The sequence below is a fragment of the Scyliorhinus torazame genome, chromosome 4, assembly GCF_047496885.1.
Source record: "Scyliorhinus torazame isolate Kashiwa2021f chromosome 4, sScyTor2.1, whole genome shotgun sequence".
Lineage (NCBI taxonomy): Eukaryota > Metazoa > Chordata > Chondrichthyes > Carcharhiniformes > Scyliorhinidae > Scyliorhinus > Scyliorhinus torazame.
In genome coordinates this window covers 349,372,969-349,388,486 of record NC_092710.1, presented here as the reverse complement: position 1 = coordinate 349,388,486, position 15,518 = coordinate 349,372,969, and the positions used below count along the sequence as shown (strand labels likewise).

The window sequence follows — 15,518 nt, the reverse complement described above, 5'->3', positions numbered from 1 at the left end:
CCGGCTACCCGCAACTCAGCGCGGTCACCCTTGACCAGTCGCGACACAAACACCTCCGGAGCTCTATGATGACCGTCCGGATAAACGGACACGGAACGTCTTGCCTCTTCGACTCCGGGAGCACAGAGAGCTTCATTCATCCAGACATGGTAAGACGCTGCTCGCTCCCAATCTTCCCGGCGCATCAAACCATCTCCCTCGCCTCCGGGTCGCACTCGGTGCAGGTCCGAGGGTGCACTAGCGCAACCCTCGCAATACAGGGCGCTGAGTTCGCCAATTTTAAATTATATGTACTCAACGACCTCTGCGCTCCTCGCTATTGGGACTGGATTTCCAATGTAACCTCAGGAGCCTAACCCTGAAGTTCAGCGGGTCCTTACCCCCACTCACTGTATGCAGCCTCGCGACCCTAAAGGTCGACCCTCCCCCGCTCTTCGCAAATCTCACCGCCGACTGCAAACCAGTCGCCACCAGAAGCAGGCGGTACAGAATCCAGGATAGGACTTTTATCAGGTCCGAGGTCCAGCGATTCTTCCGGGAGGGAATCATCAAGGCCAGCAATAGCCCCTGGAGAGCCCAGGTGGTGGTCTTCAGGACTGGGGAAAAGAACCGGATGGTTGTAGATTACAGCCAAACCATAAACCGGTACACGCACCTCAATGCGTACCCCCTTCCCCGGATCGCAGACATGGTTAATCAGATCGCGCACTACCGGGTGTTCTCCACGGTGGATCTGAAGTCTGCGTACCACCAGCTCCCAATCCGTCCGGGGGACTGCCACTACACGGCTTTTGAGGCAGACGGCCGCCTCTTTCACTTCCACCGGGTCGCCTTTGGCGTCACGAACGGGGTCTCGGTCTTCCAAAGAACGATGGACCGAATGATGGACCGTACGGGCTGCGGGCCACATTTCCGTACTTGGACAACGTCACCATCTGCGGCCATGATCAGCAGGACCACGATGCCAACCTCCAGAGATTTCTCCAAACTGCCCGAACCCTTAACCTCACTTACAACAAGGAGAAATGCGTTTTCCGCACAACCAGACTAGCCATCCTCGGCTACGTCGTGGAAAACGGAGTCCTAGGGCACGACCCTGACCGTATGCACCCTCTCCTGGAACTCCCCCTTCCCCAAGGCCCTGAAAAGGTGCCTCAGGTTCTTTTCATATTACGCCCAGTGGGTCCCCAACTTTGCGGACAAAGCCCGCCCACTAATATAGGCCACCATCTTCCCACTGGGGCTGAGGCCCGCCAGGCCTTCAGCTGCATCAAGGCGGATATCGCCAAAGCCGCGATGCACGCGGTGGACGAGTCCGTCCCCTTCCAGGTGGAGAGCGACGCCCTCGCCGCTACCCTCAATCAGGCAGGCAGGCCAGTAGCGTTTTTTTCACGAACCCTCACCACCTCCAAAATCCGACACTCTTCAGTCGAAAAGGAAGCCCAAGCCATCGTGGAAGCCATGTGGCACTGGAGGCACTTCCTCGCTGGTAGGAGGTTTACCATCGTCACCGACCAACGATCGGTAGCCTTCATGTTCGAGAATACGCTGCGGGACAAGATCAAGAATGATAAGATCTTGAGGTGGAGGATCGAACTCTCCACCTGAATTACGATATAGTATATCGTCCTGAGAAGCTCAACGAGCCCCCAGATGCCCTGTCCCGTGGCACATGCGCCAGCACGCAAGATAACTGACTACGTGCTATCCACGATGACCTCTGCCACCCGGGGTCACCCGGCTTCTCCACTACATCAAGGCCCACAACCTGCCCTACTCCACTGAGGTCAGAGCCATGACCAGGGACTGCCCGATCTGCGCGGAGTGTAAGCCGGATAAGGCCCACCTGGTAAAGGCATCCAGGCCCTTTGAACGCCTCAGTATCAATTTCAAAGGGCCCCCCCTCCCCTCCAACAACTGCAACACATATATCCTCAACATCATCGACGAGTTCTCCCGCTTCCCCTTTGCAATCCCTTGCCCCGACATGACCGCGGCCACCGTCATTAAAGCCCTACATTGTGTCTTCACCTTGTTTGGTTTCCCCACGTACGTTCACAGTGACTGGGGCTCGTCGTTCATGAGCGACGAACTGCGTCAGTACCTGCTCAGTGTGGTAAACCACTGTGTTCTGATATTAGAGGTTGTACGGTAGAACCTGCACTACAGGTTCACCTGTGGCCCCTGCATGCTAGCTTCGCTCAGGAGGCGGGTTATAAATATGCGTGGCCTGCAGCTCGCAGCCATTTCGCCAGCTGCTGTGGGAGGCCACACATCTGATACTAATAAAGCCTCAGTTTGGATTTAACTTCGTCTCCAGTCAAATTGATCGTGCCTCACTCAGTAAGGGCATCGCTTTGAGCAGGACTACCAGTTATAACCCCAGGGGAAACGGGCAGGTGGAGAGAGAGAACGCGATGGTCTGGAAGACCGACATCTTGGCCCTACGGTCTAGGAATCTCCCAGTTCCCCACTGGCAGGAGGTCCTCCCCAATGCACTCCACTCTATTAGGTCCCTACCCTGCATGGCCACAAACGAGACCCCTCATGACCGCCTATTTGTTTTCCACAGGAAATCCACCTCCGCTTCCGTCCTGGCTGAAGATACCTGGGCCCGTCCTGCTCCCCAAACACGTCAGGAGCCATAAGTCCAACCTCCTGGTCGAGAGAGTCCAGCTCCTACACTCCAACCCCCAGTACGCATACATCGAACACCCCGACGACGACATGGGTCTCCCTCCGGGACCTGGCACCCGCAGGTTCCGCTATCACCGCCAACCCATCTTACCCCACCCAACCTACGCTGACCAGCGCCCCCGCCCCTACATGGCACCCGCACCCCCTCCCGCCCGCTATTCCCCCTTCACTGACCCACAGGAATGAAGCCTAAGAAGACACGCTCCCAGAGTCCACGTCCGTGCCCGCACCGGCGACTTCACTACCGATGCCAGCACGGCTGAGTTCGACGCCCGGGCCAGCTGCGATACCAGAGCTTCAGCGATCACAGCGCACAATCCATGCGCCGGACAGGCTGAACTTTGAACTCTTCACCCCCGCCGGACTTCATTTTTTTAACAGAGGGTGAATGTGGTGAATGTATTGCTGTAACAATTCACCATGCGCATATCTGTATTACGCTGTTGCCCATGTGGGCTCCACCTATGGACCATTGTAAGGTATTACCTATGATGTAGCATGTTGGTGCCTGTGTGGGCTCCGCCCCTGGCTCCACCCTTTTAGGGGAGGTATAAAGAGCAGTCACCCTGTAGGCGGCTCCCACTAACAGATCAGTCGCAGGCAGGCACTGTTATAGTTGATTAAAGCCACAGTTTACTTCTACTCCTGGTTTCGTGTGAATTAATGGTCGCATCAATAAGGAGACACCTCTTCACACAAAGAGTGGTGAGCCTGTGGAATTCATTACCACAGGAAGTAGTTGATGCTAAAACTATATATTCAAGAGGCGGCTGGATACAGCACTTGGGGAGAATGGGATCAAGGGTTATGGGGAGAAAGCAGGATTAGGCTATTGAGTTGGATGATCAGCCATGATGGTGATGAATGGCGGAGCAGGCTTGACGGGCCAGAAGACCTCCTCCTGCTCCTATCTCATATGTATCTCTGTATTCGCTCTCGGAAACGTTCATGCCACTTCTATTGTGTCTCTTTTTCAGCGGTTTCGTTTTCATCTGTAAGCACGACTGTCTTTGGATATTTTGTGGACATGCAAACCGGGAATTTGGAATCCTGGGAAGAATTAATTCCATCTACTCAAAACCTTATTTCAGAAGGTAACAGAGATCAAGATTTGTTTTATACACATGGAGGTATATCTGCGGATCTGTACCTGTCTGTGTGGATGTGTACCCACACACTTGCCAGTGTATCTACACGCGTGTCTCTGCATGTGATAACTGAGGACAGAAGAATGTTTTTTCGTGCAGTATCCATTCAAAATAAATTGTAAATCTCAAATTATAACTAAAAATCTCACATGCAGACACAATGGGCCAAATAGCTTCCTTCTGCACTGGAATAATTCTGTCATTATGTGAATTGATCTTTTTTTTATTTTGGTATTGAGGCAATAAATTACTCAACCACTCTTTTTTAATTGTGTTATTGGTACATCAAACTTCATTTGCCACTCTCTCGTCCTGATTCGTCCTCCAGTATGGTCCCCAAACTTTTGATCGTAACCCTGTTTTCCCCTTCTACATCTCTTTTTATCGTTAATCTGTGCAGCCCCATTGGGTACAGACAGGGTGGATAGGGAGCAGCTGTTCCCCTTCAGGGATAGTGGAGGGAACTTGGGCCTAGAGTCTGAGGAGATGGGGGAGGCCCTAAATGAATATTTTGCTTCAGTATTCACTGGAGAGAGGGACCTTGTTGCCCATGAGAACAGCGTGAACCCAATTAATAGACTCGAACAGGTTGATAGTAAGAAGGAGGATGTGCTGGAAATTTTTTAAAGCATCAGGGTAGATAAGTCCCCTGGGCCTGACGGGATATACCCAAGGTTGCTACAGGAAGCGAGGGAGGAGATTGCTGCGCCTTTGGCGATGATCTTTGTGTCCTCACTCTCCACTGGAGTAGTACCGGATGATTGGAAGGAGGCGAATGTTGTTCCCCTGTTCAAGAAAGGGAATAGGGGAATCCCTGGGAATTATAGATCCTCAGTCTCAGTCTTACGTCTGCGGTGAGCAAAATATTGGAAAGGATTCTGGGATAGGGTGTGGGATTCTCTCACCCAGTGGCCGGGTCGGAGAATCGGCGGGACAGGCGCGAATCACGCCACGCCGCCCCGACGCCGGTCCACCGATTCTCCGGGGAGCTGAGAATTGGTGCCATTGGCACCGGCGTGGCACCAGTCAGGGGCCGCTCTACGGCACCCCCCCCCCCCCCCGGGCGATTCTCGGCGGCCACGCAAAAACAGCCGAGTCCCGCAGGTGGCATTCACACTTGCACTTACCTGGCGGGAGCTCGGCGTGGATGCACCTGGGGGTGGCCTGGTTGGGGGGGGGGGGGGAGGGGAGGAGGGGTTCCGACCCTGTGCCGATCCCGGGGGGGGCCTCCACTGTGGTCTGGCCAGCAATCGGGGCCTACTGATCGGCAGGCCGGCCTCTTGGGCTGGGGGTCTCTTTTGTTCCGCGCCGGCCCCTGTAGCCAATTGCCATGTTGCGTCGGGGCCGGCGCGAAGAAGGGAGCCACTGCACATGCACGCCTTGCCGCCGGTTCCACTGCGCATGCGCAGACTCGCAGTGCCCATCTGATGCCGAGCATCAGCAGCTGGAGCGGCATGGGTTGCTCCAGTGCCATGCTGGCTCCCTGTAGGGGTTAGAATTGCTGCTCCTGAGGGCATGTTGACGCCGTCGAGAAACACGACGGCGGTTACGACAGCGTCAACACCTAGCCTCAGGATCAGAGAATCCCACCCCTGATTTATGATTATTTAGAAAAACATAGTTTGATTAAAGATAGTCAGCATGGCTTTGTGAGGGGCAGGTCATGCCTCACAGGCCTCATTGAATTCTTTGAGGATGTGACGAGACACATTGATGAAGGTCGGGCAGTGGATGTGGTGTATATGGATTTCAGTAAGGCATTCGATAAGGTTCCCCATGGTAGGCTCATTCAGAAAGTTAGGGGGCATGGGATACAGGGAAATTTGGCTGTCTGGATACAGAATTGGCTGGCCGAAAGAAGACAGCGAATGGTGGTGAATGGAAAGTATTCCGCCTGGAGGTCGGTGACCAGTGGTGTCCCGCAGGGATCTGTTCTGGGACCTCTGCTCTTTGTAGTTTTTATAAATGACTTGGATGAGGAAGTGGAAGGGTGGTTTAGCAAGTTTGTCGATGACACAAAGGTTGGGGGAGTTGTAGATACTGTTGCAGGTTACAACAGGACATTGACAGGATGCAGAGCGGGGCTGAGAAGTGGCAGATGGAGTTCAACCTAGATAAACTTACATTAGATACATTGCATTACAAGCTACAACATTAAATACATTGCATTACAAACTGCTACATTAGATACACTGCGTTACAAGCTGCCACATTAAATACATTGCATTACAAACTGCTACATTAAATACACTGCATTGCAAGCTGCTACATTAGATACACTGCATTATAAGCTGCTGCATTAAATACACTGCATTGTTGCTGCTACATTAAATACACTGCATTTCTGCTGCAACATTAAATACACTGCATTACAAGCTGCGACATTACATACTCTGCATTTCAAGCTGCAACATTAAATACATTGCATTACAAGCTACTAAATTAACACAGCATTGTTGCTGCTACATTAAATGCACTGCACTGTTGCTGCTACATTCAATGCAATGCATTACAAGCTGCCACATTAAGTGCACTGCACTACAAGCTGCCACATTAAAATGCACTGCATTACAAGCTGCCACATTAAATGCACTGCACTACAAGCTGCCACATTAAATGCATTGCATTACAAGCTGCCATGTTAAATACACTGCATTACAAGCTACCACATAAAATACACTGCATTACAAGCTGCTCCATTAACACACATTGTTGCTGCTACATTTAATACACTGCACTGTTTCTGCCACATTAAATACACTGCATTACAAGCTGCCACATTAAATACACTGCATTACAAGGTGCTGCATTAACACGTGGCATTGTTGCTGCTACATTGTATAGACTGCATTACAAGCTGCCGCATTAAGTACACTGCATTATACTGCATTACAAACTGCTACATTAAATATACTGCATTTCAAGCTGCTGCATTAAATACACTGCATTGTTGCTGCTACATTAAATACGCTGCATTACAAGCTACTACCAGAAATACACTGCATTGTGGTTGCCACATTAAATACACTGCATTACAAGCTACTGCAATAACACATGGCACTATTGCTGCTACATTGAATAGACTGCACTGTTGCTGCTACATTAAATACACTGCATTATACTGCATTACAAGCTGCATTAAATACACTGCATTACAAGCTGCCACATTAAATACACTGCATTACAAGCTGCCACATTAAATGCACTGCACTGTTGCTGCTACATTTAATATACTGCACTGTTGCTGCAGCATTAAATACACTGCACTGTTGCTGCAGCATTAAATGCACTGCATTACAAGCTGCCACATTAAATGCACTGCATTGTTGCCGCTACAATAAATACACTGCATTACAAGCTACTACATTAACACACAGCAGTGTTGCTGCTACATTAAATACATTGCATTTTGCTGCATTACAAGCAGCTACATTAAATACACTGCATGTCAAGCTGCTGCATTACCACACGGCATTGTTGCTGCTACATTGAATAGACTGCACTGTTGCTGCTACATTAAATACACTGCATTATAAGCTGCCACATTAAATACACTGCAATACAAGCTACTACCTGAAATACTCTGCATTGTAGTTGCTACATTAAATACATTGCATTACAAGGTGCTGCATTAACACATGGCATTGTTGCTGCTACATTGAATAGACTGCACTGCTGCTGCTACATTAAATACACTGCATTATACTGCATTACAAGCTGCATTACTGACACTGCATTTCAAGCTGTGACATTAAGTACACTGCATTACAAGCTACACATTAATGCACAGCATTGTTGATGCTACATTAAATACACTGCATTACAAGTTCCCACATTAAATTCACTGCACTGTTGCTGCTACATTAAATACGCTCCATTATAAGCTGCCACATTAAATACACTGCATTGTTGCTGCTACATTAAATATGCTGCATTACAAGCTGCTGCATTAACACACGGCATTGTTGCTGCTACATTAAATACACTGCATTACACTGCATAACAAGCTACATGAGATACATTGCATTACAAGCTGCTACATTAAATACTCTGCATTGTAGCTGCTACATTTAATACACACCACACAGCAAGCTACTATATTAAATGCACTGCATTACAAGCTGCTGTATTAACACACTGCATTGTTGCTGCTACATTAAATACACAGCAATGTTGCTGCTACATTGAATACATTGCATTATACTGCATTACAAGCTGCTACATTAAATACACTGCATTTCAAGCTGCTGTATTACCACACTGCATTGCTGCTGCTACATTGAATACACTGCACTGTTGCTGCTGCATTAAATACACTGCATTATAAGCTGCCACATTAAATACTCTGCATTGTTGCGGCTATATTAAAAATGCTGCATTACAAGGTACTACCTGAAATACTCTGCATTGTAGTTGCTACATTAAATACACTGCATTACAAGCGGCTGCATTAACACATGGCATTGTTGTTGCTACATTGAATAGACTGCACTGTTGCTGCTACATTAAATACACTGCATTACACTGCATAACAAGCTACTACATGAGATACACTGCATTACAAGCTGCTACATTAAATACTCTGCATTGTAGCTGCTACATTTAATACACACTGCATTGCAAGCTGCTATATTAAATGCACTGCATTACAAGCTGCTGTATTACCACACTGCATTGTTGCTGCTACATTAAATACACAGCATTGTGGCTGCTACATTGAATACACTGCACTGATGCTGCTACATTAAATACACTGCATTATAAGCTGCCACATTAATTACGTTGCATTACAAGCTACTATCTGAAATACACTGCATTGTAGTTGCTACATTAAATACACTGCATTACAAGGTGCTGCATTAACACACGGCATTGTTGCTGCTACATTGAATAGACTGCACTGTTGCTGCTACATTAAATACACTGCATTATACTGCATTACAAGCTGCGTTAAATACACTGCATTACAAGCTGCATTAAATACACTGCATTACAAGCTGCCACATTAAATACACTGCATTTCAAGCTGTGACATTAGATACACTGCATTACAAGCTACTACATTAATGCACAGCATTGTTGATGCTACATTAAATACACTGCATTACAAGCTGCCACGTTAAATTCACTGCATTGTTGCTGCTACATTAAATATGCTGCATTACAAGCTACTACCTGAAATACTCTGCATTGTAGTTGCTACATTAAATACACTGCATTCCAAGCTGCTGCATTAACACATGGCATTGTTGCTGCTACATTGAATAGACTGCACTGTTGCTGCTACATTAAATACACTGCATTACACTGCATAACAAGCTACTACATGAGATACACTGCATTACAAGCTGCTACATTAAATACTCTGTATTGTAGCTGCTACATTTAATACACACTGCATTACAAGCTGCTATATTTAATGCACTGCATTACAGGCTGCTCTATTAACACGTTGTTGCTGCTTCATTGAATACATTGCACTGTTGCTGCTACATTAAATACACAGCAATGTTGCTGCTACATTAAATAAACTATATTATACTGCATTACACACTACTACATTAATGCACAGCATTGTTGCTGCTACATTAAATACACTGCATTACAAGCTGCCACATTAAATACACTGCATTTCAAGCTGTGACATTAAATACACTGCATTTCAAGCTGTGACATTAAATACACTGCATTACAAGCTCCCACATTAAATGCACTGCACTACAAGCTGTCACATTAAATGCACTGCATTACAAGCTGCCACATTAAATGCACTGCATTACAAACTGCCACATTAAATACACTGCATTACAAGCTGCTCCATTAAGACACAGCATTGTTGCTGCAACATTAAATACACTGCATTGCAAGCTGCCACATTAAATACACTGCACTGTTGCTGCTACGTTTAATACCCTGCACTGTTGCTGCAGCATGAAATACACTGCATTACAAGTTGCCACATTAAATGCACTGTATTGCAAGCTGCCACATTAAATACACTGCATTGTTGCCACGACAGTAAATACACTGCATTACAAGCTTCTACATTAATACACTGCACTGTTGCTGCTACATTAAATACATTGCATTTTGCTTCATTACAAGCTGCTACATTAAATACACTTCATTTCAAACTGCTGCATTAACACACGGCATTGTTGCTGCTACATTGAAAACACTGCACTGTTGCTGCTACACTAAATACACTGCATTACAAGCTGCTACATTAATACACAGCATTGTTGCTGCTACATTAAATACATTTCATTACAAGCTGCCACATTAATTGTACTGCACTACAAGCTGCCATATTAAATGCACTGCATTGCAAGCAGCCACGTTAAATACACTGCATTACAAGCTACCACTTAAATACACTGCTTTAGAAGCTGCTTCATAAACACGCAGCATTGTTGCTGCTACATTTAATACACATATCCGGTGCCGGAGACTTCAGCAACCGGCGGGGGCGGGATTCACGGCAGCCCCCGGCGATTCTTCAACCGGGCGGGGGGTCGGAGAATGACGCCCATTGAATGCACGACACTGTTGCTGCTACATTAAATACACTGCATTATACTACGTTTCAAGCTGCTACATTGTTGTCTGTATGGACTTCAGTAAGGCCTTTGACAAGCTCCTTCATGGTAGACTGGTACAAAAGGTGAAGTCACACGGGATCAGGGGTGAGCTGGCAAGATGGATACAGAACTGGCTCGGTCATAGAAGGCAGAGAGTAGCAATGGAAGGGTGCTTTTCTAATTGGAGGGCTGTGACTAGTGGTGTTCCGCAGGGATCAGTGCTGGGACCTTTGCTGTTCGTAGTATATATAAATGATTTGGAGGAAAATGTAACTGGTCTGATTAGTAAGTTTGCAGATGACACAAAGGTTGGTGGAATTGCGGCTAGCGATGAGGACTGTCAGAGGATACAGCAGGATTTAGATTGTTTAGAGACTTGGGCGGAGAGCTGGAAGATGGAGTTTAATCCGGACAAATGTGAGGTAATGCATTTTGGAAGGTCTAATGCAGGTAGGGAATATACAGTGAATGGTAGAACCCTCAACAGTATTGAAAGTCAGAGAGATCTAGGTGTACAGGTCCACAGGTCACTGAAAGGGGCAACACAGGTGGAGAAGGTAGTCCAGAAGGCATACGGCATGCTTGCCTTCATTGGCCGGGGCATTGAGTATAAAAATTGGCAAGTCATGGTGCAGCTGTATAGAACCTTAGTTAGGCCACACTTGGAGTATAGTGTTCAATTCTGGTCATCACACTGCCAGAACGATGTGGAGGCTTTAGAGAGGGTGCAGAAAAGATTTACCATGATGTTGCCTGGTATGGAGGGCATTAGCTATGAGGAGCGGTTGAATAAACTCGGTTTGTTCTCACTGGAACGATGGAGGTTGAGGGGCGACCTGATAGAGGTCTACAAAATTATGAGGGGCATAGACAGAGTGGATAGTCAGAGGCTTTTTCCCAGGGTGGAGGGGTCAATTACTAGGGGGCATAGGATTAAGGTGCGAGGAGCAAGGTTTAGAGGAGATGTACGAGGCAAGTTTTTTTACACAGAGGGTAGTGGGTGCCTGGAACTCGCTGCCGGAGGAGGTGGTGGAAACAGGGACAATAGTGACATTTAAGGGGCATCGTGACAAATACCTGAATAGGATGGGAATATCGGGATACGGAACCTGGAAGTTTAGAAGATTTTAGTTTAGACGGGCAGCATAGTCGGTGCAGGCTTGGAGGGCCGAAGGGCCTGTTCCTGTGCTGTAATTTCTTTGTTCTTTGTACATTAAATACTCTGCATTTCAAGCTGCTGCATTAACACACTGCACTGTTGCTGCTACATTAAATACACTGCATCACAAGCTGCTACATGAAATACTCTGCACTGTAGTTGCTACATTAAATACACTGCATTGCGAGCTGCTGCATGAAATACTCTGCACTGTAGTTGCTACATTAAATACACTGCATTGCGAGCTGCTGCATTAACACATGGTATTCCAAGCTGCTACATTGAATGCACGACACTGTTGCTGCTACATTAAATACACTGCATTACACTGCATAACAAGCTACTACATGAGATACACTGCATTACAAGCTGCTACATTAAATACTCTGCATTGTAGCTGCTACATTTAATACACACTGCATTACAAGCTGCTACATTTAATACACACTGCATTACAAGCTGCTATATTTAATACACACTGCATTACAAGCTGCTATATTTAATGCACTGCATTACAAGCTGCTATATTTAATGCACTGCATTACAAGCTGCTACTGCTGCCATTGGGAAGAAAATTAACAAAAATTGACCAGGTTAGTTCAGAGTTGAATGTTTCTCATGGACTGACTCTTGTTTTCTTGTTGCTGTTTGCAGCGAGCTTCGCTGAAGCAGTGATGTTAGGAGCTCCCAAATCAAGACGACCCAATCAGGAAAATCTTGTGTGTACAGTAGACACCTTGCGGTATTCCTTTATTACCAGCCTGCTGCTCCTGAACAAATGCCCAGTGCTGCTTACAGGTAACAACATATTGGTAAAATGAATGTACCATATTATAACATTATTAAATAGGAGGTTAGTCCAGATGAACGTGTGACTGACGAGATTGTGCAGCAGGGAGGGCTTTAGATTTCCGGGTCATTGGGACCATTTCTGGGGACAGTAGGACCTATACAAGGCAGATGGGTGGTCCCTGAACCGAAATGGGACCGGTGTCCTTGTAGGGAAGTTTGCTTGTGCTGTTGGGGAGGATTTAAACTAACTTGGCAGTGGGGTGGGGTCCTGAGAGAACGTTCAGCAGGAGTAGATGCACAGGCAAAATTAGAAGAGACAGCAAATGAGTCAAGAAGAAATAGAAATTATGGACTAGTTAAGTCACAAGCGAAGGGACAGTCATGGACTGAATGTTAGGTAACAAAACTGGGCAAGTGGTTGGCATCAGTGGGGGACCATTTTGCAGACAGCGATCCTAACTCCATTAGATTCACTGGAACAGGAAAAAGGATGGGCCTGAAACAAAGTTTTGAACTGGGGAAGGCCGATTTGAATAAGATCAAATATGATTTGGCCAGACTGTACTTGGAGCAGACAGTTTTAGGTAAATGCGTGACTGAACAATGGGAGCCATTCAAGAAGGAACCAGGAGAATACATGGCTTAACATGTTCCAATCAAGGAAAAGGTGGAACCAATAAATCCAGTGAACCCTGGATATCCAGGGATATACAGCATTGGATAAGGATAAAAAAGGAGGCTTTTAAAAATGCATTTATGTGGTCATTGCTGGTTAGGCCAGCATTTATTGCCCATCCCTAGTCGCCCTTCAGAAGGTGGTGGTGAGCTGCATTCTTGAACCATTACAGTCCCTGATACGGAAGATATCAAGGTCCAAAACAGCAGAAGCCCTGGAGAATGTGCAAGAAGAACTTAAAAAGGAAATTAGGATAGCAAAAAGGAGGCATAAAGGTTACTGGCAAGTAAAATAAAGGGAAATCCTAAGTTGTTTTACAACTACATTAAGGATTAAAAGGATAACTCGGGGAAGAATAGAATCATAGAATCCCAACCGTGCAAAAGGAGGCCATTTGGTCCATTGAGTCTGCGCCAATCCTGCATTACCAACTGCTACATTAGATATACCTAACCAATCCACCTGACCTGCACATCTTTGCACTGTGGGAGGAAACCGGAGCACCCGGAAGAAACCCACACAGACACGGGGAGAATGTGCAAACTCCACACAGACGGTCACCCAAGGTCAGAATGAAACCTGGGTCCCTGCCACTAACCACTGGCCACTGTGGCGTCCCAAAGGACCACAATGGTCATTTGTGTGTGGAACCGGAGGACATAAGTGGGGTTCTAAATGAATATTTTGGGCAGAATTCTCCGGTCGCGTCTGCCCGGCAACTGGAGAATCCCGCCCGAGGTCACTGGACTTCTTCATTGGCCCCGTCTTGCCCGTGGCATTCTTGCGGTGGGCGGGGCGGAAGAATCCAGCCCTTTGTGTCGGTGTTCACTCATGAGATGGACGATGTGGGTATAGGAATCAAGGAGATGGACTGTGATAAAATTAAAAAGATTAACAGAAGCAGAGAGGAGGTTCTGCGTGGTCTGGCAGGCGTAAGATTAGACAAGTGGACAAATCTCCAGGGCAGGATGAAATGTATCCCAGGCTGTTGAGTGAGGCAAGGGATGAAATAGGGGTGCTGGCAATAATTTTCAATCCCTCTCTGGCCACAGGAGAGGTGCTGGAGGACTGGAGGACAGCCAATGTGGAGCCATTATTACAGAAGGAAGGAAAGAATAAACCAGGAAACTACAGGCTAGTCAGTCTAACCTCAGTGGTGGGAAACTATTGGAAGCAATTCTGAGACACAGAATTAATCTGCATTTGGAGTGACAGGGATTAATCGAGAACAGTCAGCATGGTTTTAAGGGGAGGTCACGTCTGACAAACTTGATTGAACTTTCTGAAGAGGTGACCAGGGGCGAAATTCTCCGGAAACGGCGCGATGTCCGCCGACTGGCGCCCAAAACGGCGCAAATCAGACGGGCACCGCGCCGCCCCAAAGGTGCGGAATGCTCCGCATCTTTGGGGGCCGAGCCCCAACCTTGAGGGGCTAGGCCGGCGCCGGACGAATTTCCGCCCCGCCAGCTGGCGGAAAAGGCCTTTGGTGCCCCGCCAGCTGGCGCGGAAATGACATCTCCGGGCGGCGCATGCGCGGGAGCGTTAGCGGCCGGTGACAGCTTCCCACGCATGCGCAGTGGAGGGAGTCTCTTCTGCCTCCGCCATGGTGGAGACTGTGGCAGAGGCGGAAGGGAAAGAGTGCCCCCACGGCACAGGCCCGCCCGCGGATCGGTGGGCCCCGATCGCGGGCCAGGCCACCGTGGGGGCACCCCCCCGGGGCCAGATCGCCCCGCGCCCCCCCCAGGACCCCGGAGCCCGCCCGCGCCGCCTTGTCCCACCAGTAAGGTAGGTGGTTTAATTTACGCTGGCGGGACAGGCATTTTAGCGGCGGGACTTCGGCCCATCCGGGCCGGAGAATCACGCGGGGGGCCCGCCAACCGGCGCGGCGCGATTCCCGCCCCCACCGAATCTCCGGTGCTGGAGACTTCGGCAACCGGCGGGGGCGGGATTCACGCCAGCCCCCGGCGATTCTCCGACCCGGCGGGGGGTCGGAGAATCTCGCCCCAGGTGTGTAGATGAGGAAAAGTGAATTTGACATAGTCTACTTGGACTATAGCAAGGCTTTTGATGAGCATTGGAGACTGACAGCGAAGATAAGAGCCCATGGGATCCAAGGAAATTTGGAAAATTGGCTTAGTGGCAGGAAGCAGAGGATGATGGTTGAGGGCTCTTTTTCTGACTGGAAACCAGTGTCCAGTGCGGTCCCGCAGGGATCAATGTTGGGGCCCCTTTTGTTTGTGGTTTGACTAAATGATTTAGACATGAATATAGGAGGGTTGATCAGTCAGGTCATGGAGAATTGGTGGGGCGGAAAGTAATCAGGAGGGTAACCTTCGATTACAGGAGGATATAGACGTGCTGGTCAGATGGGCTGACCAGTGGCAAATGGAATTCAATCCGGATAAGTGTGAGGTTTCATAGTTTCATAGAATTTACAGTGCAGAAGGAGGCCATTCGGCCCATCG

The 15,518-nt window shown here is 47.9% G+C and overlaps 1 protein-coding gene across 1 annotated transcript in view; it reads left to right on the top strand.

Moving 5' to 3' along the window:
• The window catches only part of LOC140411509 (dynein axonemal heavy chain 6-like), a 1,703,852-nt gene that overhangs the window by 1,084,567 nt on the left and 603,767 nt on the right, over positions 1 to 15,518 (top strand). Inside the window, exons 44-45 of the mRNA XM_072500595.1 lie at positions 3,675 to 3,791; positions 12,240 to 12,383. Coding sequence (XP_072356696.1) covers positions 3,675 to 3,791; positions 12,240 to 12,383 — 261 coding nt within the window. The remainder of the gene's footprint in view (positions 1 to 3,674; positions 3,792 to 12,239; positions 12,384 to 15,518) is intronic.